The 22,873-nt window shown below is 39.1% G+C and overlaps 2 protein-coding genes across 2 annotated transcripts in view; both read right to left on the bottom strand.

The window, feature by feature from the left end:
* Window positions 1-10,608, bottom strand: part of cs (citrate synthase) — a 17,513-nt gene extending 6,905 nt beyond the window's left edge. The window contains exons 1-7 of the mRNA XM_005918921.2: window positions 10,436-10,608; window positions 6,501-6,551; window positions 6,123-6,230; window positions 4,979-5,044; window positions 3,054-3,185; window positions 1,036-1,224; window positions 675-874 (exon numbers count right to left, since the gene is read on the bottom strand). Coding sequence (XP_005918983.1) covers window positions 675-874; window positions 1,036-1,224; window positions 3,054-3,185; window positions 4,979-5,044; window positions 6,123-6,230; window positions 6,501-6,551; window positions 10,436-10,486 — 797 coding nt within the window. The 5' untranslated portion in view covers window positions 10,487-10,608. The remainder of the gene's footprint in view (window positions 1-674; window positions 875-1,035; window positions 1,225-3,053; window positions 3,186-4,978; window positions 5,045-6,122; window positions 6,231-6,500; window positions 6,552-10,435) is intronic.
* Window positions 10,609-12,264: 1,656 nt separating this feature from the next.
* LOC102302598 (inactive dipeptidyl peptidase 10) overlaps window positions 12,265-22,873 on the bottom strand; it is a 28,285-nt gene continuing 17,676 nt past the window's right edge. Inside the window, exons 13-26 of the mRNA XM_005918918.3 lie at window positions 21,618-21,659; window positions 21,433-21,537; window positions 20,719-20,810; window positions 19,866-19,913; window positions 16,238-16,356; window positions 16,098-16,145; window positions 15,702-15,800; window positions 15,361-15,427; window positions 15,030-15,224; window positions 14,876-14,930; window positions 14,682-14,781; window positions 14,515-14,573; window positions 13,700-13,772; window positions 12,265-13,601 (exon numbers count right to left, since the gene is read on the bottom strand). Coding sequence (XP_005918980.1) covers window positions 13,384-13,601; window positions 13,700-13,772; window positions 14,515-14,573; window positions 14,682-14,781; window positions 14,876-14,930; window positions 15,030-15,224; window positions 15,361-15,427; window positions 15,702-15,800; window positions 16,098-16,145; window positions 16,238-16,356; window positions 19,866-19,913; window positions 20,719-20,810; window positions 21,433-21,537; window positions 21,618-21,659 — 1,320 coding nt within the window. The 3' untranslated portion in view covers window positions 12,265-13,383. The remainder of the gene's footprint in view (window positions 13,602-13,699; window positions 13,773-14,514; window positions 14,574-14,681; window positions 14,782-14,875; window positions 14,931-15,029; window positions 15,225-15,360; window positions 15,428-15,701; window positions 15,801-16,097; window positions 16,146-16,237; window positions 16,357-19,865; window positions 19,914-20,718; window positions 20,811-21,432; window positions 21,538-21,617; window positions 21,660-22,873) is intronic.

The raw sequence follows: 22,873 nt of genomic DNA, 5'->3' as shown, positions 1-22,873 counted from the left end.
TTTGGAAATGAGATCGCACGTAAGTATGAATCGAGATCGCGATTTTCTAACGATTAATCGTGCAGCCCTACTACTATATATATATATATATATTCCTATTTACAATACTATTCTCAGTCGGCTCCCATCTTACTTAACTGACCTACATCAACCAAAAAGTCTGGGAAGAGTTTTTGCTTCTGTCCATATTAAAATTGGAGAAACAGTCATTACATTTGCAGCTCCTTCCACCTGGATTAAGCAACTAATTCAACTAAGCTTGAGAAAAAAAAAGAAAAAGGTCATTCTAAATAAATTTAAGGTCACTTTAGGAAACCTGTAGGTAGTTACCTCAGGCTGTGTTATACCTGAGAACTACTGCTTCTGTTTGTAATAGTTTGGTTAGTTTTGATGGTCAGATGATTAAAAAAAAAAAAAAAAAAAACACAAAACAAAAAAACAAAAACAAAAAAACTCTATCATCCTCATCATTAATCAATCAAACCAAGTAGTGACATAATGTCATGCTGTCTAACTCCAGATAGGTTTGCGAGTTTCATTCTCATCTTTTCGACATCTCACTTAACATCTCTAATTCTTAGATTAAAAAGGCAAGACTTTGATTCAAGTGTTACTAGAAAAAAAAAAAGATTAAATCCAACTTGTTTTATGTAAAAAGGCATCTTAAGTTGCACCTGTGGATAGTGAGGTAGAGCCTCATAAGCTCAGTGAACTGAGGATCACTGTAGCCCAGCATGTTGGTGAAGTTGTGGGACCAGTCGAGGTTGGAGTCGATAGCTCCGATACTGCTGCCTTCACGGTACAGGTTACGGTAGATCTTGGCAGCAATGCAGGGGAGCTTGGCAATCAAGTCCATAGAATCTTCATAGATAAACTTTAAAAAAAAAAAAAAAAAAAAATAGATAAATTAAACAAGAAAAGACCACATGAAACCAAACTGAAAGTGTTCTTGTGTCTAAAGTGATTCAGTCTCTTGAGCAAAAAAAAATTCTATTAGTCCATATTTTTCAAAAAAAGGTATGGGTGTAAACTCACCTCCCAGTACTTGGACTTGTGGACTCCCTCAGAGTAGGCCCGTGCAAAGCTGCTCTCACTGTTCAGAGCTGTAATGGCAGCGCTGAACTGGGACATGGGGTGCAGATTTGTCGGGAAATTATCCAACATGGTGACAACATGAGAGGGCAGTGCTGCTCTCTTTGCCCACTCTTTGGACACCCAGTTCACCTGGAAAGAAAGATGGACACAAAATAAATAGATGAGGCAGAAATCTCAGAAAACTCTTCGATCAATAAGGAGACAAATGTGTGTTGAGAATAAACATTTCCTCCTTGGCTGATTTGAGCAGATATGAGACGCAGGAAGAACAGATAGAGAGGTGCGCTTGAAAGTTGCAAGCATTTGAAAGGAGCATAGGTTGTCCTCATATCATTCTGTAAGGAGATAGTTGGCAGCAATAAAATCCCTATAGATTGTGTCTTGTTTCTTGTAAAAACAAGATACAACCTCTAGTTTATACACGCCAAATTTCAGAAACAGGTTTTCTTAGATATCGACTTTGGTTATTGATTCCCTGTAAAAATAAAGCTTATTCTTGTATCTACTTTCTAAAATTCTCACAGCTCCATATAGAAAACTTCACTCAGCCTTACTTGTGCTTCTCAGAGCTTTTAAATTAACATAAGTAGCTTTTATATTTCAGCGGCAGACGCTGTACAAAAAACTAAATACTGATGATTACAATTAGGGGGATAGGTTAATTGATTAATCCAAATTGCCTATAGGTGTGAATGTGGGAGTGAATGTGAGCGCGAATGGTTGTCTGTCTCTGCGTGTTAGCCCTGCGACAGACTGGTGACTTGTCCAGGGTGTACCCCACCTCTCGCCCTATGACAGGAAAAGCGGAAGCAAATTGATGGATGGATTGATGGATACAATTAGAGCTGGCTTAGTTGATTCTGACTCTTGCTGCTACATAGGCCTATGTTGCTGAGACCTCTAAACTCACAGAGCACCTGTCTTGTGCTGTTCTGTATTTCACTCTGCAGGCATTTATTTATTATAGTATTGTATGTCATTTGCTTCTATTTTCTTTCTTGTAGTTTGTGCATTTTGTTCTGTCCTCTCTGTCCCTTTACCTTTTCTGCAAAAATTGCAAATCTTTGAGTTTAAAACTGCATGCATTTCATCAACAGTGACTGGCCCTACCAACCTGCCCAGAGGTTATTATAGTTGTGTCATTTGGTTTGTAAAATGCTCATCTTCGCTTTCCTCAACCCAACCAATCAAGGCAGACTGCCACACACAGAGCCTGTTTTTTTACTCCCCACTGCAAACAGGTTCTTGCTCAAGGGTGGGTTGTTTTTTTTTTTGCCTTAAGTGATTCTCAAAATTTTGGTGACTCAGTGCAAACATATTTTAACCTATATTTTAATATATAAAGGCTGCACAAGAGAAATGCTCACATCAAGACATTTAGTGTAATATATCACTTCAGTTGGTTGTTTGTGTGTATTTGTCACTTTTTCACTGAGTTAGCTTTTAAACTACTGTTAAGCTACCATTTCTTTTATTGTGAACGTAAAGAAAAATTTAATGTAGATGATAACTAGAAACGACTGAAATTAAGACATTTCTGAGTTAAAGATTACTATATAAATTTTTTCCTTGACAAGGCCATGGAATTTATTTTTTATTTTTTTAACAAGGATGGCAGTTTGCACTTTGAGAAGAACCAAGGTTAAAATTTAATGTGCCTTGAGCCTTTGTACATTTGTATCTGTCATTACATAAATACACTTGAACTGAACACACGCCAAGCATCTTGTTATTCACGTTTCCATAATGCAAAAGAAAATGTCATGACTCACGTATTTGGTACCTTAACTGATCCAGGTGCCAAAGTCACCTTATTTACTGCACTGCAAGAATATTCAGTTTTGATGAAGCATTCTGAAGAGATTTGACAGCGTCTGACATACCATGACAGATACCTGCTCACTGAAACTCCAGTAGGCAACAACATTTTATGACAATAACTTCTTGCATCGACTCACCTGCTCCTCGGTTGGGACCTGTCCTGTGACCAGCAGCCAGAAAAGACCCTCGGGCAGTGGCTCCTCACCTCCTGGAGCTTTAGGCAGCAGCTTCTGACACTCTGGAATACTGTAGCCCCTGAAGCGGATGCCCTGATTATCAAAGTAGAGACGAGAGGGGAGAGAAGATGTTGAAGTAAATGTTATTTGTGATAATTAGCTACATATTCCTGTTATCATCAAATGCACAATCAATTGAGTGCTGGCAAGCTGCTAATATAAGCTGCATCTCTACCAATGAATATTGATGATTCAATGCCTCAGAGTGCCACAGCTTTGGCCAGAAAGCAATCAACTCAAGTGCCTACAGGGAATGCTAATGCGTATGCAGCTAAGAGTAAAATAACAGAAAAAAAGGTTACCATAATAATACCTTGTGCTTTTTGTGTTTAGAGTCTGACTGATAACATGTTTGTTCAAAAACCTTATCTGATTTAAATTTAAGATATCATGTCGTGCCAGTGCAGCTTTCTGGCTGCTGCCTTTTCTACATTACTTCCAAGAACTCTCCGCACAGAGCAAGTGGTCACTGCTATGAGAACTTACACTATGCACTCTGCGCTTTTGTCATCCATGTTGAACGTGAGCAGAGAGCAACCATTAATCTCTAATATAGATTAACCTGAATTTCAAGCTATAATATACAATATTATATACCGTTCACAGTAATGTTGGGCAATGATAAGAAAATTAAATATCGCGACGGAATATGGGTAAAACGCGCATGCGCAGTGCCTTTATTTTCATACACACATGGTGGAAAAAGCGTGGCGGCGACAGAGAATGAGAAGGGCGAAAGCAGATCGTTGAATGAAACAGATGAACCAGAATTGGTTTATAAAAATGGTTCAACTTCAGTGATGTGGAACTGGTTTGATTTTTGTCCGTCAGATAGCCACCAAAGCAAAATGTTTTGTAGAACATGTAAGCGGGCCGTCCTTATTACTGTATTTTTCAGACTATACGGTGCTCTTAAAAGCCTTTAATTTTCTCAAAAATCGACAATGCACCTTATAATCCGGTGTGCCTTTTGTATGAATTCTGGTTGTGCGTACTGACCTCAAACCAATTTTATGCGGTACACAGCGCTCAAAAATCTGTCAAAAAATGTTGTAGCTTACCAGTCGTACTAAAAAGCCGCACCGCTTGATGGATTGTCGGAACATTAAGAGTACCGTAGTCAGGAGCCTCGTGGAGTAATACGTACAGTGCTTCAACATAATTTTACCGTATTGTGTGTGTGGCACTTATGCGTATGAAGCGGATTTTAAACTCAAAGCTATCTGACTGTTTTGTTTCGCTTAATCTGCCTTATAATCAATCCCGTGCACCTTATGGTCTGAAAAGTACGTATCTGACTTATTTATTTGGCACACTGCAGTTTCATGTTGCAAAGCACCTCTTTTAACTTTTGTGGATATTATGCATGGTTATGCTGAGGATACGTTGGCTCATTTCCACTGGAAATGCCTTTTGGTTAAACTGTCAGCAAGGAGTTTGCGTTTGCACTGTTAAATTTTTACATTGCTTTAATGCACATAAAAAACAGCAACTTTTTTAAGTGAAAATAAAGTTATGGGGGGGTTTGAGTTGTAAAATATTTTGTCTTGCATCAATTATAACGTTAGTTATATAGTTATCGCAAATTTTCAAATGTATAAAGTGCTAAATATTTTTGGCCATATTGGCCTGCCCTACTTTGCAGTACTGACTTGATCACAAGTCGTTCTGTTTCTAAACAACCTCAAATCTAGTGTGGCACCTCTGTCTTGCAAACCCCCCCCCCCCCTTTTTTTTTTTTTTTAAATACAAATGTACCAACAAACGCAGGCACTAATAGATCTGCAATAATATATCAGTGTATTCTCTGTGGCTCTGATACTGACCTCCTCAGGATCCAACACAGAGGTTTCATACACCAGACCCTTCATTCCCCTCATACCCCCATAGACCTATGGATGAAAACAAACAAAAACATGGAATGACATTCAGAAAATTGTCTTGCCAATAAGAAAAATAAATAAATAAATAAATAAATATATATATATATATCTCTCTATCTATATATATCTATATCTCTCTCTCTATATCTCTCTCTCTATCTATATCTATCTATCTATCTATCTATATCTATATATCTATATCTATATATCTATATCTATATCTATATCTATATACACACACATACACACATATACAGCCGTGTGTGTTTGTAGTAACCAAGTTACGCTATACTGGACTTTAAAACATTTTATCTACTGCTTATTTTTATCAGTAGACCATTTCAGAAGCTCACCTCTTTGCTTTTGCTATCAGTGTCCACCAAATGTCTTTATAAAGGCAGGAAGAAACATCCTAAATACTATTCAGGTTTGTAATTCTGCACACAGGATAATAAGTTAATAGACACTGAATGCATTATTGCCGTGACACATGAAGCTCAACTTAAATCTACAATGCAACAAGTTAGATGCAGTGTTTGATAGATGGAAGAGGATAGATTTGTTGCAGGTGTGTGAGTGTGAGTGTGAGTGTGTGTGTGTGTGTGTGTGTGTGTGTGTGTGTGTGTGTGTGTGTGTGTGTGTGTGTGTGTGTGTGTGAGTGAGTGAGTGAGTGAGTGAGTGAGTGTGTGTGTGTGTGTGAGTGAGTGAGTGAGTGAGTGAGTGAGTGAGAGAGAGAGAGAGAGAGAGAGCGAGAGAGAGAGAGAGAGAGAGAAAGTGCAAGTGCCAGTTTACAGTGGAGGTTTGAGTGAGTCAGCTCAAATATCCCTGTTGGCAGGAAGCAGCACAATTTGTGACCTTTGAGGGAGATGACCGAACAGTGATACCTGGCACAGTAAACAAGACCAGGCAGGCCTACATGGATTATGTGCAGCTAACATGCCACAGCTAATCTGCATCAAGGTAAAGCCCAAATGCTCCTCCCTGAATTAATATAATCGATCTGAGGAATCCAGCTCAGTGACTCGCTTGTGTGAGGGGCTTATTTTATTCAGCTCACTAAACGTGTGCAAAAATCTCCGCCACTTACCATGTCTACAGTAATCTGCCCTATGTTGGTTTTCCCATACTGTTGTTTGAAGTTCTTGATCCTGGTCTGTTCTTTAGGAATGAGGTCTGAGAGGACATCCTTCAGATTCTGTAAAAGACGATGTTTACTCTTTAATGCCCTTGAATAAACATTCAGCCTTAAAATAGACTACATTCCCTTGTGACCTGTGGTTAAACAAACTTTATGCAAACATTTCAGGAAAAAAAAGATTTATTGCTCCACAAATGTCAATATCTTCACAGAGACCACAGAGTAAGAACCAGTGTCTCTTCCAAAGGTTGTTAACACAAACAGTAAAACTACAGAACAGCTATATAAAACAAGCAGAAAACAGTGGAGTAAATTAAATGCACTTACTGTTGTTGATGCGCTGGCATTTCTGGCAGCCACAAATAGGAAAGAGGCATTCTGCAGAACATATTAGGAAATACAATTTGGATTGTTAGTACAACAAAAACAACATTAGAGTAATAACAGAATTTCTAGACTACCTACTGCTTGTATTTAAAATGAAACAACCTTGGAGGACCTTAAAAGCTACAAAACATTTCTAAGGATAATACTGCAATCAGTCTGTGAGTGAAATGGCTCCAACTCTTTCTCTGTAGTAAGCAATATACATGTTAAACGAATCACCGTGTTCTTACCAAGTGTACAGAAACTTTTACACAGGAAAAAAAACAAACATTTTCTATAATAATTTTTTGCTCTTTCCCACAGTAACAACTGTTCTTATTGTGGTCCAGAAAAAAACATTACACTACAAGCAAACAGTATTATATTTATATAATACCGTATGCTTGTTTTGTCCACAGCACTAGCACTCAGGAGGTAGAGCTACTAATTGGAAGGTCAGTGGTTCGGTTAGCGGCTCCTCCAAATGTTAATGTATCCTTGTGCAAGACTGGTGCTACACCAATATTACACTGATTGTTACAAGCACAAGCCCATTTCCATTCCTGCTCTTCATCAAACAATTTCTGAACACTAACCATTACATGGTACCAAATACATATCGGCTACTGATGTTGGTAAATGCCATCTTATTTTTTTAATATGACAATAACAGTGTAGAGCACCATATTTTCAGTAACAATGTTTGCTTGCTGTACTGGTGCATGCCTAATACATATAATTACAGGTTCTTTCTAGTATTTTACCTATTAAAGTGTACCTTGTAGCATAACACATAGCTTTCACTAAGCTAAGCAGTTATTCAGAGTAGTTTCTCCATTTTCATCCTCATCGTTTTATAACTGCCACTCAAACTTGCCCAAAATTTAGAGTTTAAAAAACAACAACACTTATAACTGGGTAGTTCACAGTACATGGCCTGCAACAAAGGCCACTAGTGACAGCCATTTCAGGGCATTCTGCACCTGAAGGTTTCAGGTGCATTCAAAGTCTGACAACCTGGCCAAAAAAAAAAAAAAAATCAGATCACAAACTGGGGCTTTGTGTTATCTGCCAATACTGTGGAGATGTTCCAAGTTACAAATATTACCCCACCTCTTTCAAACAGCACAGTGTGCACTTTTTCTAAAAACCTCACACCACAATCTCATTATAATATAAACAAATTATTCACGCTCGTGTGTCATTTCTAGTTTGTTTTTTTCACAATGTTAATGCTGGTGTAAAACAATCAGACTGGTCCTGTAAAGCCAGGAAAATTACATCTAGTCTTATTCTTTCAGATCTAACTGTTGGTAAAATGTAAACCAGCCATTACATGTATCCAAGGGGCAAATCCAGAGTGAAGCAACCTAATTACTCACAAACTAGGAAAAGATACCTCCTTCCTTTCATGTCAAGGCATGAATTTAAAAAAAAAGAAAAAAGAAAAGAAAGAGAAGTTTTTATGAAAGTACTCTTAATGGAAACTCATTGATAGTATTGAGAAGTTCAGCTGGCTGTCTTGCTCACTAGTGAAATACGACTCCTGTGTGTGCATTTAAACATATCAGTAGATTATCAATGGGCAGGAGACAGTTACTCCTTATAACCACAACAGTTTTGAATAATCAGGACCATCAAGGCTCAGCAAAACAAAAAAGTAGGGTGCGTCACTACACACACAGTTTACCCAGCTGAGCATCGGGGAGATTATGTAACAGCTCAGTGTCTTAAATATAGAGCACCAGTTAAACTCACTCATTCCCAACTGTCCATCAGCCAGGGTTAAAGAGCAACTATGGCAAGTACTCCACACAAAAAGGCAACCCCTCCGGAGGCTGTGTTTAGAAGAAACACATGATACTTGAGTGATTAGCAACAAAGCCACCCTCTCTATGGACAAACAAATCAAAACAGACATCTTGGTATAAGGAATACACATTTTAATGACATTTAAATCTAGAGGTACTTAAAACAATCCCCTTTTTCAAAAGATGAAATGATCTGAAGCAAGAAAAAAATAAATCATGAGACTCTCCTTTATAAGACTTCATTGTGTTACTAAAAATCACATGACTTTCATAGTTCAGACACATACGTTCTTATGCAACTACAGCTTACTAATAAATCTCCAGAGCAAAGATTACAAATGATAAGAGAGAAAGGTAACTGTGACATAGGTGAGGTCCCCACATATGATAGAGATTTCAAAGAAAGAGAGACACTACTTAGTCGCCATGACTGAAAAATTATCTCTATTATTTCAGTAGTAGGAGACTTGACTTGATATGGCAACCAAGTAGTTCATACTGAGAGGTCACTGGAGTAAAGCAGTAGACTAAGGTCACTGGAAGGGTACTTTAAGATTGACAGCCTGGCCAAAGCATATTTTAAATGATTTAATTAAAACAAAGTCATTTATCTGTTCAAATAATCACATTTTTTCAATGGACATTACAGCAATATGCTCTTCCAAATGCAACTGGATATGTTGGATATTTATAAAAACATAAGATATTAAATGTGCCCTGCCCATTTCATAAACCATAAATCTTACTTCTGTCTCCATGTCAAGATAAAGCCACATTTAACTGGTTAATATCCAACCTCACAGACAAAACCCAGACTGCTGCTGATGGGATTATATCATCAATCATGCAATTTTACCATTAGAAACAGAACACCACAGGGGATCTCTAGTTGTCAATGTAATCATTTTAATGAATACCTAATTGTCCTAGCTCAGAGTATGACTATGCTTCATCTACCTTTAACATTTTCCAAGCAGCCAAATCCTAGTTTTAAAGGCAGAAAATAAAAATGGCTATATGCCCTCACAAAACACTTTCACTTAAAGGGAAAATAAAACTGTTTATAATTAAAGAACCCTGACTTCCTCCACTGTAATCAACCTTCATGCCTGTCCTTGACCATGGACATCTTCAAGATTGTGGGGTGTACCTATAAATACTGCTGCAGTTAAACCACGTCTAATATACAACATTTTATACTCATCACTGCTCTTTTTGAAAAGGTTGAATGAACTTCCTTCCCGTCATGAATTAAAAGCTATCTTATGGTATTCATTTGTAAAGCTTTCAAACCATCCCATAACTATTATATTATTAACCACACAACATAATAAATACTACACCTCTTAACCCCAGATGTTCCAAAGGTATGCACCCTTCTACCTTGCAAGTAGTATGATCTCTACCTTTAGATATCATAAAGTTTTATTATATGATTTTTGCAGCTTTTTTCCGCTGTAATTGTCTGCTGACTGCCTCTTCATAGCTCTTATTTTAAGAGAGGTCTTTTCAGTGGACCTAACCTGATTACATAAAAATTGATTTATGAAAAATGATTTATACCGGCTATTCAGCTGTATTTTAAACATAAGCATTATATGGTTGGTTAAAATCTTAATATGAAAATCAACTGCGATGGTGAATAAACACAGAGTTTAAAGTGAATTTAAAAGAAAGTACAATTTAATGTTATTACGCTATACTACAAATAGTAGAAACTCGTAGCGTAAAGTTAAGAGTCTGCTCTGTGCTAGTTGGACAAACATACCACAGTTATGACACTACAAGGCCAACATGAGTGCAATGATTCATGCGCTACCGTTAGCTAACAAGATACGAGCTGTCAAACAGAACACGGCTTCTGTCTCTGAATAATATCTACGAAAAACAGGGTCCATACATTACTATGATTAAAGTTCTTGTCAGTGTTTAAGCAAATTGCAAAAAACTCGGCCAATTGCATTTCACAATGTGGTTGACAGGGCTAAGCTAGCCTGTTAGCTACCAAACCCGACGTTAGCTTAAAGGAAACGTCCACAGATTTAACCAAGAAAGCGGCATCGAGGCTCATTCTGTTTCTCTTACCTTTGAATTAAGTAGTTTGGGCGCTAGCCTGGTGACAGTGAGGAACGACATTGTGTCTGTCTAAAAGTCTTATTTCCAGTTATTCTTTACAACTAAGACAGCCGCTGCCAGTGCACCGCGGACCTGGTTGAAGGTGCCCCTCCAGAAAGCAGAAGGTTGAAGAGGGATTCAGGCCCGCATTTACAAACAGCGTTGATTGGACAATGGGCTGGATCGGCGCACTTACGTAAAGGCATCTGATTGGTTTACATACCATTGAGGTTATTTTCATTGGATAGAGATTCTCCTTCAACCTGTGACGAGGGCTGAATATCAGGCTCTGTTCACAAACACTGACATTATAAAACCGCGCAATTATTTAGCTTAATCTGACAAATCGAACAAATTGAAGGATTTTTCTTCTAAAATGATCTTTATCCTTCCTATTGTTCAGATGCAGTTAAAGAGCTTTTTTGTGAGGCTACAGTAACATATACTTAACATTTAAGTCTTCACAATGTTAATAAGTGGTATTCAGATAAAAGGACAACAGCAACATAGTGTGATTTTTCTCATTTGACTGCCTCCTTTAAAGGTTCCCACATCTACCTATAGCTACCCCAACCCTAGCATTGTGCTATGTCCTCCTTTTACCCATGAGTCTCCTCTGTGGTATTCTTCATTTCCTCCTTCCTGGGAGCTCCATCTTCAACATCCTTTATCCACTGTACCCAGCATTCCTCCTCTACAGGTGTATAAAAATAATCTCAACCTTGCCTCTCAAATTTGTCTCCAAACTACTTTACCTGAGCTGTCCTGTTTACTCTTGCTGCTATTCTTCTGTCACAAATCATCCCGACACTCATCTCCAACTGCTCCATCCTGCCTGCACTTCTCTTCACCCATCTCATGCACAGTCTGTTGTTCTGGGTGGTTGACCCAAGTTATTTAAACTCATCTAGCTTCACTTCCTGCTCTTTGCATCTTTAAATTTCAATCTGTTACCCTCACATTCATGCACACCTATACTGTCATGTTTATACTGGCTTTCATTCTTCTTCTCTTCAGGGCATACCTCCACCTCTTCAGGCTATTTTCCACCTGCTCACTACTCTCAAGACAGATCACAGTGTCATCTTTGAACATCATAATTCAAACACCCTTCCTGCTTCCATCCTTCCCACTTCATCCTTCCTGACCTCATCTGTCAACCTATCCAACACCACTGCAAACAAAAAGCCAATCCTTGAAGTAATCCCACCCCACCCCACCTTAAACTATCTATCACTCCTGCTACATACCTCACCACTGTCTCGCTGTCTTCATGTGTTCTTCACCACTCTCAAATGCTTCTTTCTCACTATTGACTTCCAGATGCAGTACCATAGTCCCTGTCTGTCATATACTTACTCCAGATTCACAAAAGCACTCCTTCTGACCTCCTCTATTCTTCTCTAGCAACAATCTGAGATCAACCATGTCATCTGTACTGTTCTTTCTCTGCATGAAGCCATACTGCTGCTCACTAATCGTCACCTCTCTTCTAAATCTAGCCTTCTCATGTCTTCATGGTGTAGCTCATCAGCTTTATCCCTCTGCAGTTAATACTTTACAATACACTACACTACCCATGTTCTTTAAACTCTATAACAGTAGCTATTCTCATTTCCTCCAGGATCCTCTCACTCCCTAACATTAGAAATACTCCACATGATACTAAACAATCTGGTTAAAAGGTCCACTGCTCTCTCCTAGTCTTCTTCCATACCCCCAAAAGGGTGTAATCTGGAACAACCTGCTTTCCACTCTTCATCCCCTTTATTGCTGTCCTTACTTCCTCATTACTAGCAAAGAAAGAAAAATGTATTTTCACTGTAAAATGGGAAACTTTATTTTCAAGGATTTATGGGGAAAGGAATAGCTGGTTGTCTACAATCAATGGCATTCTTTTCATACCAACTGCATGCATGGTTGACAGACTGATGGTCAGGCCCAGCATCTGTGGACTGTGACATAATGGCTCAACAGTTTGTTTCAAGGAATAATTTAACTGTGCAATACACAAGAAATGGTTAAAATGTATCAAAACAGAAATGTACTGCACTTCCAAATACAGTACACAGGCCTACAGTTGTTTTCATTCTTAAACTGGAGCATTTAGTATAAATACGCTCAGCCTCAAAGTCATTCATAATCACAAAATGCAAACAAAAATAGTGGATAAAGTCCACAAAATGTATTTGGCACACTAAAAATGATCTTTATCTTAGTTTATTTAAGCCGGGAACACACTACATAAAAAAGAACTTGAAATGACTGATTTTACAGTGACACCTCAAATACTGTGCAGAGTATGCATAGCTCAGTGACCAGTGGTGACAGCTTGTGTTGTAACTTAACTTTTGTGATGCAGACATCTTGCATCACAGCTGTCCCAAATATTTGGTTTTGTAAGACTCGACTCGTTCAGATGGGGTGATTTTAAGCCTTTTAACGGCATTTTATGCAAATCACTAAACATGCAAGGCTGATTCATCTCTTACACTGAGTTTCCTTTAAAGTGCGTCGTGTATTCCCGGCTGTTGGCAGATTTTGCCTTTGCAGGCAAGATTTAAAATCAGCAAAACACCCAAAATGCAATGTAAACTAATCCACATCATGCAGCCATTACGACATGCATGTTTTAAAATCTTTGTAAACTCTCAGCAGAATCATTAGCTGTCTAGTAGTCCACATCTTCTAAAGTGAATTTTGTAAACAAATAGGGCCTCAAACATACATTAAAACAGCAGGAACTGTGCAACACATTATACAGTACATCAATGTTTCCAGAAGTTATAAGAGGTGATCTGATGCGGTTGGTCCCCACTCCTGTGCTCTTGCGCCTGATATCCGACTCAAGGTAATGCATTAGATGGCATACAATCCTTAGAGTGTCCCTTCAGAAGAAAGAAAGGGGAACGCTGGGCTCAGTCATCTTCCTCCTCCTCATCCTCTATGGGATCTAGGAGGGGCCTGTGCTTCAAGCAGGTCTGGAGGTAGTTCACCACTGTCCGCTGGAAGTGTTTGATGCTGCGGGGCTCTCTCAGGATGTGGCCTTCATCTGGGTACAGCTGCAGAGAGTAGTTGGCCTCCACCTTTACCAGACGGCTCAGGAGCTCAGCGCTGTGCTGGAAGTGTACTCTTGCTTTGGATGAATACACACAAACCCACAAATAATGTAAGGAAAATTTACCCCTCAAAAATATAGCTGTCACATTTTTCATAAAATGAACATGATCTCACCGTCTGCAGTTCCATGCAGAATGAGGAAGTTCTCATCTTTCAGCTTGTTAACCTCCTCCAGCATGGAGGCAGTCTGAAAAGATTGCAAAAGGGGATGAGATATTGAGTACACCTAAGCGAAATAATAGCAGTCTATCACACTGGCTCCGCAGTAAATCCCTCCTTGACAAAAAAAGTTTCAATGTTTAGTATTGGTTTAACTCTCTACCCCTTGAAAGTAGACTAGAAGTAACCCTTAAACGACCTAAGCTCTTTTCTGAACCGAACAATCAGTTTCTGGGTTTCTGTCATATTTCAGGGTTGCTTACATAGCAAAATTACTGTGTCTATATGAGAAGTAAGTGAGGGTGGTCTTGACGGCTATCTTTGAAAAGAAAAAAAAAACAGTAAAAACTAATCTAATGGTCATCAAATCATGTATTTATTGATACATATCATATACTGAAATGTCAAAACTCATAATTAAGGTTACTGGTGAGGTCGTTAAATGTCGTCTTAATAGGGTAAAAAGTTAAAGGGTGGTTATTCAACTTTGAAATCTTCCATGAGGCTGTGGTTTTTTGTTCAGGACAATTCTATCATCAATGTATTTATAATATTTCGCACCATTCATAAATCAGTGAGGGAACACAGTACAATTCAACAGCTCTGCAAACTAAAGTCTCCAAAATGACCATAAATTGTTATTAACAACTTGGTAAAATGGTTTAGTTATTAGTGATTAACATGCAATCAACTTCAAGTTATCTCTTAACCCATCAAAACACACTGAGACACCTGAATGTCTCAGTTCTAGACTAACTTTAGAGTCTCACCAAGTAAGCATGTTCCTCCTTTGCAGGAAGTCCTAGGTACCTCTCCGAGAATGCAGCACCTTCAAACAGTAGAAAATTTTTTCTCTGATAAATTAACAGCCTCTGAGCTGTGACACAATTTTCGTAGCCCGGTTACATGAATAGTTAATGACAAGATCTCTGCTCACTGTAAAGCCTGAAGTCAGTTATTGGTGCCACAGCAGCTGAGCACTGGAAGAGCTTATCTGTTGCTGCCAACATCTTGAGAGTTAAATAACCACCAAATGCCTGTATTGAGAAAATGAAACGTGTTAACATCAATTATATCTGCAATGAGTTTCATCCAAAGGAAATAAATGTCTAAAATGAAAAGTGCCATAACCTTTCCATAGAGGGCCATCCGGCGATCGTCTATATAAGGCAGCTGCATTAACAACCTGCGGAAACAACGTAAAAGACCTTTAGTTTTTCAATTACCAAGATTTATTTTTATATTTAATCTATAAATGCTTCTGTTTTAGCATAATTGGACTGACTCTATAACTGCCAGATAATCTTTGACTCTCATTGAGCCAAGTTTGCGCGGATCCACAGCAGTGGTCTTCTGTCCACGGCCAACCCCGCTCCTGCCATCCACCCGGGCCAAGGCCACATTGTGCATGCTGGAGAAGACCTGAGGCCAGTCGAGGGCAAACTCCTCCGTTACAGACTGACTGCCAGGAATGCCATCTCTGAACAACAAGAGGAATAAGATCAGCAAGTGTGGCGAAATCTGTTAGTCTCGGACGAGCGATCAAAAGATTAGGGGTCACAGGTTGCAAAACAAATGGCAGCTGACATTTATCAAGCTTGTTTAATGATACTTACACAATGATGAGGAGAGGGTGCAGGTTGGCCTCATACCCCTGAGGCAGAGATAGCTTCAGGTGCAGATCTACAGAAAGGAAACGGGGCTTGAAGAAACACATTTGTCTGCATTTATTTTTTTAGTTACCAATTACATCCCAACCGAAGGACATTTTTACTATCACTCACAAACAATTAAAACGAATTACTGCTTTGGTCAATACTTAACTACAGTTGTCCCTTCCAGGCTGAGATTCTTGTTCTGCCAGTGCTCCATTGTTTCTAATGATATTAACTGATTGCTTAAGTATACTTCTTCAAACAGAGTTTAACAAATAAGTGCAGCGGTGTCTTTGCGGTACCATGGTTATCTGCTGAGAGTGTCCTGAACAGAGTCTCAGGGAGTTGTTTGTCCTCCAGAGCTTTAGACAGACGGCTGTTATCTTCCAAGACGACATACCCTGTGGAGATTAAAAGACAAACAACCCCCCCCCCCAATACTGTCTTAATGTTTTCCCCCATCAAGACAGGCGCAGCATGCCACCTGGTTCCATATCATCTTCACATAAATGGCTCTAACTGAGAGCCACAAGTAGAGGGCAGTGTTCACAAGCATGACAGTAATGGATTTACACTTAGGCTCTGCTTGAATGTATTGCTCTCTGTAGGCTGTCTGGGGAAACTGCAGACAGCCGGTGTGTATGTGTATATGTGTGTATTGCTTTACCATTACTGAGACAAGAAGATCTAACACTCACTGGAGGGTTCCTTTGTACTGTGAACCGTCACTTTAGGGATTCCCGGGCCTGTGGATTTTTCAAATTGACATTATAAAACCAACTGTCTGAGCAATGCAAGCCTGTATGTGTATAAATATGCACGTGCGTGGGTGATTTACCCAAACAGTAGAGTGTAAAGTGGGTTTGATTGGGGCTGAAAACAGCTTTATAGAAACGGCATCCATCTATGAGGTTACAGGTAATGCACTGGCGCTGAAACACTCCATCTAAGTCCACGCTTTGAAAAAAAGAGAAGAGATTATTGATCACACTTCAAAAGAACAGGAAAGTCTAAAGCAGTTTGATTTGCTCCAGGAGTGGGACAAATGACTGGGGCAATATAAAGGAAAATGTCAATGTCAAGAGACAGACTGTTCACAGAGTTGACTTTTCAGAAACAAATGGGGTTCAATAAGGTTAGACGTAAAAGTCGTTATACAGATTGCTCTGTTAGGCAGTGTTGAGTCTCTAAATGTCTCTCCACCACAGTGCTTACAAATTTCATACAGTATTAATCATAGACAAAGTTTAAGCAAGCCATCTTCCCTTCTCTATAATGGTGAAGCATTTCCCCAAGCCCGAAGGTATGTAAGCTCATAAAAAAGATATGAAAGCTAGGAGGCTGATGAGGGAACAGACAAGTGGTTTACCAGAGGTGAGATCATCTGTCTTAAATGACTCTGGCCCAAGCAGCTGGTGTGGCTCATATACAGGGAGTGCAGAATTATTAGGCAAGTTGTATTTTTGAGGAATAATGTTATTATTGAACAACAACCATGTTCTCAATGAACCCAAAAAACTTAATATCAAAGCTGAATGTTTTTGGAAGTAGTTTTTAGTTTGTTTTTAGTTTTAGCTATTTTAGGGGGATATCTGTGTGTGCAGGTGACTATTACTGTGCATAATTATTAGGCAACTTAACAAAAAACAAATATATACCCATTTCAATTATTTATTTTTACCAGTGAAACCAATATAACATCTCCACATTCACAAATATACATTTCTGACATTCAAAAACAAAACAAAAACAAATCAGCGACCAATATAGCCACCTTTCTTTGCAAGGACACTCAAAAGCCTGCCATCCATGGATTCTGTCAGTGTTTTGATCTGTTCACCATCAACATTGCGTGCAGCAGCAACCACAGCCTCCCAGACACTGTTCAGAGAGGTGTACTGTTTTCCCTCCTTGTAAATCTCACATTTGATGATGGACCACAGGTTCTCAATGGGGTTCAGATCAGGTGAACAAGGAGGCCATGTCATTAGTTTTTCTTCTTTTATACCCTTTCTTGCCAGCCACGCTGTGGAGTACTTGGACGCGTGTGATGGAGCATTGTCCTGCATGAAAATCATGTTTTTCTTGAAGGATGCAGACTTCTTCCTGTACCACTGCTTGAAGAAGGTGTCTTCCAGAAACTGGCAGTAGGACTGGGAGTTGAGCTTGACTCCATCCTCAACCCGAAAAGGCCCCACAAGCTCATCTTTGATGATACCAGCCCAAACCAGTACTCCACCTCCACCTTGCTGGCGTCTGAGTCGGACTGGAGCTCTCTGCCCTTTACCAATCCAGCCACGGGCCCATCCATCTGGCCCATCAAGACTCACTCTCATTTCATCAGTCCATAAAACCTTAGAAAAACCAGTCTTGAGATATTTCTTGGCCCAGTCTTGACGTTTCAGCTTGTGTGTCTTGTTCAGTGGTGGTCGTCTTTCAGCCTTTCTTACCTTGGCCATGTCTCTGAGTATTGCACACCTTGTGCTTTTGGGCACTCCAGTGATGTTGCAGCTCTGAAATATGGCCAAACTGGTGGCAAGTGGCATCTTGGCAGCTGCACGCTTGACTTTTCTCAGTTCATGGGCAGTTATTTTGCGCCTTGGTTTTTCCACACGCTTCTTGCGACCCTGTTGACTATTTTGAATGAAACGCTTGATTGTTCGATGATCACGCTTCAGAAGCTTTGCAATTTTGAGACTGCTGCATCCCTCTGCAAGATATCTCACTATTTTTGACTTTTCTGAGCCTGTCAAGTCCTTCTTTTGACCCATTTTGCCAAAGGAAAGGACGTTGCCTAATAATTATGCACACCTGATATAGGGTGTTGATGTCATTAGACCACACCCCTTCTCATTACAGAGATGCACATCACCTAATATGCTTAATTGGTAGTAGGCTTTCGAGCCTATACAGCTTGGAGTAAGACAACATGCATGAAGAGGATGATGTGGACAAAATACTCATTTGCCTAATAATTCTGCACTCCCTGTACAGCTGATGCAAAAATGTGCAGCTACTCTTTCTTAGCTTTATTTGATAATTTTATAGAAACATTAATGACCCCCACATGATATCCTGCTAACATTCCCACTAAACATCGCACCACTTTCTTTGGTTTTAAGTAAAGTATCTTGACAGCTATTGCCCGGATTGTGATAAAGTTGGCTTAGACATTTATGTTGCATTTGAAATAAATTAAAATTACTTTGGTCATCCTCTAATTTCTCATTTAGCAACATCCTGAGGCAAAAATAAAAAATTAAGTCTGTCACGGTTTATGGCCAAGTTCCCAGAGCATTAATGACATTTCCATCAGCCTCAGCTGCACTTTGTGTTATCTTCTAATTAGCAAATGTTAGCAAATAAGAACAGCCTCACAGAGCTGCTAACAGAGCAGCAGACTATAGGTCTAATTATATGTTAGAACAAGTAATGTTAATAAGCTAAATATCTAATTACCCTGACTACTGCCACAATGTTGCACAAAATCTGCATCAGGTCAGTGTCTATGACAAGCAATTTTAACACTTAAGTGACCTTTTTGTAGTTTCATTTTATGTATCAATAACTGCATTTCTCCTAATGCAACGTTTAATCTTGAAGGTTCCACAATAACATGACTTGCTATAGCAATATAAAGTACTGTAAAGTAACTTTTATATTTTTGGGTGTATTTTCGACATCCTGAATTAACATTCTGGACCTAGACATAGAAAAACAGGTCTTTGGTCAAGAGTCAGGTAAGCACTTTGAAAAACAGCTGAAAGAGCAACAGCGATGAATAATAAGAAAAAAGTAAAACAAAGGACTGATGGGAGTTAAAAGATCAGAGAGGTTAGGAGGTGCTAATTCATACAGTGATTTTACAAACAGGCAATAAAATCTTTACATCAATACTAAGATCACCTGTGAGGAAATGCAGAGAGGTGAATATAGATAATACGTCTTAATTAAATATGCATTTTTTAGGTGACTGCAAAGACTAGCTGCCACGTACATAAAGAATTATACAGCCAGTGTGAAATGAATGAGGGAACCACCTTCTTAAAGTCAGAGAAGGAAATGAAGCTAAGAAAATGATTCTGACAACTGATAAGTTTATTTTCATTAAATGAAAATATTTTTTTTTGCAAAGGATTAATGGTAGCCAAGGTCACCAAAAGGCATGAGACAACAAACAATGTTAAAAGCAGGTTATTCAAAACAGCCAGAAGTGAGGCTGCGAAATTTTAGTTGGTTTTGGAGTACATCTCTAATTAGTAGTTGAGCTGAGAACTACTCTTTGTGTTTTTGGAGTGGTTTTTAATCTTTCATTCATCTTTCAATGGTTTCAAACATCACTTTAAACAGAGGCTCCGTATCAAGGTCTGCCTACCCTTTGGGTCCCTGGGCCTTTACCCCCATTCAAACCATTATATATCATAATCCATTACAAACCATAATTACAATTTCAGATCAAACATTACCTGTAAAGGTGTCTGCTCTGTCTGGATTCCTCTGTGCTCAGGAAATAGCTGAGGAGGACAAAAACAAATCATAGTTATGGCACGTTACTCACAGTATAGTCCTAGCACTGCAGATAACATCTGAGAGCCCCTACTTCATCCTAATTATTCCAGATATCAATAATTCATGACAAAAATCTATTTACAGCTATTTACATACTCCAGCATGTAATAAAAAAATCAGCCATATTTATTTTCTAAGGCAGAATTAGAAATGATGATTTTTCTCACAGTACAGTATTTCTCATGCTTACCATCCACTCCTGTATAAATGTAATCATAGGATTGTACACTTGTGTCAAATGTAAGTAGAACACTGTAAGTCAGAACTACTTGTCTTCAGGCACAAAGCAGCTACCTGGGGGCTTTGAGACTGAAAATAACTGCCTTTCTTTGCTTGTCTGCCATGCTCACACCTCAGTCAATCAGTTCATGTGGGGTTTCTGGCCCCAGCAGGATAAAGACAGATTTAAGCAATAATCTGCTCTGGTCCAGTCTAAGTAATCCTTTACGCTCTTCAGATTCGATGCAATGCCTTCCAAAGTCAGAGTTAAAGCTGTTTCCTTTGGGGTATTTAACCGAGATCAATCCTACATGTTAAAATGGCATTTTAGTTATTTTTAATTACAATCACGTGTGTTTGGCCTGATAAAAGAGCCTGCTCCCCAGAGGTTGACACATCTAGAACTTATTCTCAGCTCACAGAGCATAATTATGGCCAGTGTTCGACTCTACTATACCCGCTGTCACTTGTGTGTTCATGGTAAGAAGCAGGGCACTGATAAAGCCTTATTCGCCCCAGTACCACACATACATTTTTCCAGCCTTCTCGTCTAGGGCGCAGAGCACGGTGACGTCCCAGCTCCCTGATGTCAAGAAGCGAGGAGGGACAGAGGGGATGGCAGGCTGCGTTAGACAGACACAGAGATGAAGAAGTAGACACCTTTGCTGACTAAAAATAGGCAGAAGGATACAGCAAGAATGCGCCAGAAGACGACAACAAACACGAAGAAAGGGTCATGAAGTTCAGTCGAAGAAACTGACACAGAGGGAGGTGCAGGCAGAGTACTTATAATTGTTACGTTTTTTGGGGGAACTAAAGTTAAAGAGATATAGGAGAGAAACCTCAGAATATGAGCCCAAAAACTACAAAGGTGTTAACTTTGAAAAGATAATTTTCTCCTGCATAGTTTATGTTTCTTATAAAGCATCATTAAACATGTTTAATTACCCTGCTCAAGATGAATGAGCTGTAAAATGGAAATAAACTGCAAAGATAAAAACAGCGAAGGACCAAGAAAATATTAATCTGCAAAATCACTCCGGGGATAAAGACTCAATTGTTTGTATAATTAGGGGGGAAATAAATGCAATCAAATAGCTTTGCCTGTGAAAGAAATGGAGGAGACGGTGAGAAAAACACACTTTAGCTTCTATGCTGAAGAGATTAGCAATCACAGTGTGGGCCTTTATGTGACCTCCCCCAAATGTTAACAACAGCTTATTTTAAAAACCTCCCAAAACTGACCTGGGCTGCAAGACCAGCAATGTGGCGAAACTCTCCACGAGCACCTTGTTTTGCTGGCAGGATGGTATAGAAAACAGAGCCGTCTGCTGAAAACAGTGGCACATCCTGCCAAGGAAAGGACACAGTCAAAAGAGAGACAGAAGAAGAGGAGTGAACAGATTTCATAGGACAAAAGAACAACATACCTGTCGCTGGTTTTGCATTATGTCCATGGCCATCTTGTGTTTCTGTGAATTTTAATTTCAGATAAGGTAGAAAAACATTAGTTATATGAGTTATAAAGTGCTTTATACCAATAAAAAAGAACTAAAGCAAATAAAAATAGCGTAAAAATAGAAATTGTTGTGGGTTAGGGTTCAGCTTTTATTCTTTAGACTTTTTAATTGAATAGAGTTACCCGAGGCTCTCAGTGTATTAGAGATAGATAATAGTAGAGGAGAGGGCAGTAAACACTGAACAAATATGGATTACATTCTTTCAACTTTTCTCTAATGTTTACTGTTTTTTCTTTAGCCTTCAGGATTAGTCAATTCTGTTAATGTGTTTTTATTATTGGGCTCCAGTACAGCGTGCTTTAGCGCAACCTCTGATAACACATCGTCTGACTGTCACACACAAGTCATTCTAGCTCCCTTTCCTCTTCCTTTAGGCCAGCTTTCTTTTGATTGCTTGCCCCTCACAAACACAGGGTCTGAACTGTATGGGCGGGGCTTTTGTGCTCACACAGAAAAAAAACTTCGAGAAACCAAGCATTTAGAGCACTCTAGTACGTCAGGATTTGGCTTCCAGGGCTATGCAAAAGTCTTGAGCCACCCCTCAATTCCTCATATTTTTCTGGGAAAATGGGAAATAGATGCAGCAATGTACTGAAACATGCAAACATAAATAGAAATACAGTATATATGTCAAAAACATAATTTGTTCTGGTATTGAATGGTGGATCAAAATCTGTACTTTTCTGTGTTCATAATTCAGTTTCGATAAGATCTCCAACACCCCTGGCTGAAGGGCAGCCCAAAACCATGACAGAGCCTTCACTGTGTTTTATAGCTGCAGACAGTCACTGTTTGATCTCCCACATGACCCCTTCTATACATACTGATGACAATACAAACCAAACATTTTGAATTTGTCTTCATCAGTCCACAACATGTTCTCACTCCCAAAGCTTAACATTTTACGCTAGGTGACAAATCGTCAATATATTACGCTTCTGGCCACCCAACACGTCCCTGGATTACGAGACTGGAAAAATGAGGAAACATGAGAACCGCTTGGAATGAATCTACACATTTACGTTTGTTTTACTTAAATGGCTTTGGGAAACACTATCTAACATCGTTAAAGTGCTGTTTAAGGTTAGGGATAAGGTTATGGTAAGGGCTGGAATACATGGCTGGAACGTATATTACTGCGGGAGTGTCACTCTACTGGATTACAT

This window comes from Haplochromis burtoni, unplaced genomic scaffold (assembly GCF_018398535.1).
Source record: "Haplochromis burtoni strain Fernald_Lab_line unplaced genomic scaffold, NCSU_Asbu1 Contig_31, whole genome shotgun sequence".
Lineage (NCBI taxonomy): Eukaryota > Metazoa > Chordata > Actinopteri > Cichliformes > Cichlidae > Haplochromis > Haplochromis burtoni.
This window is presented reverse-complemented; position numbering and strand designations above follow the sequence as displayed.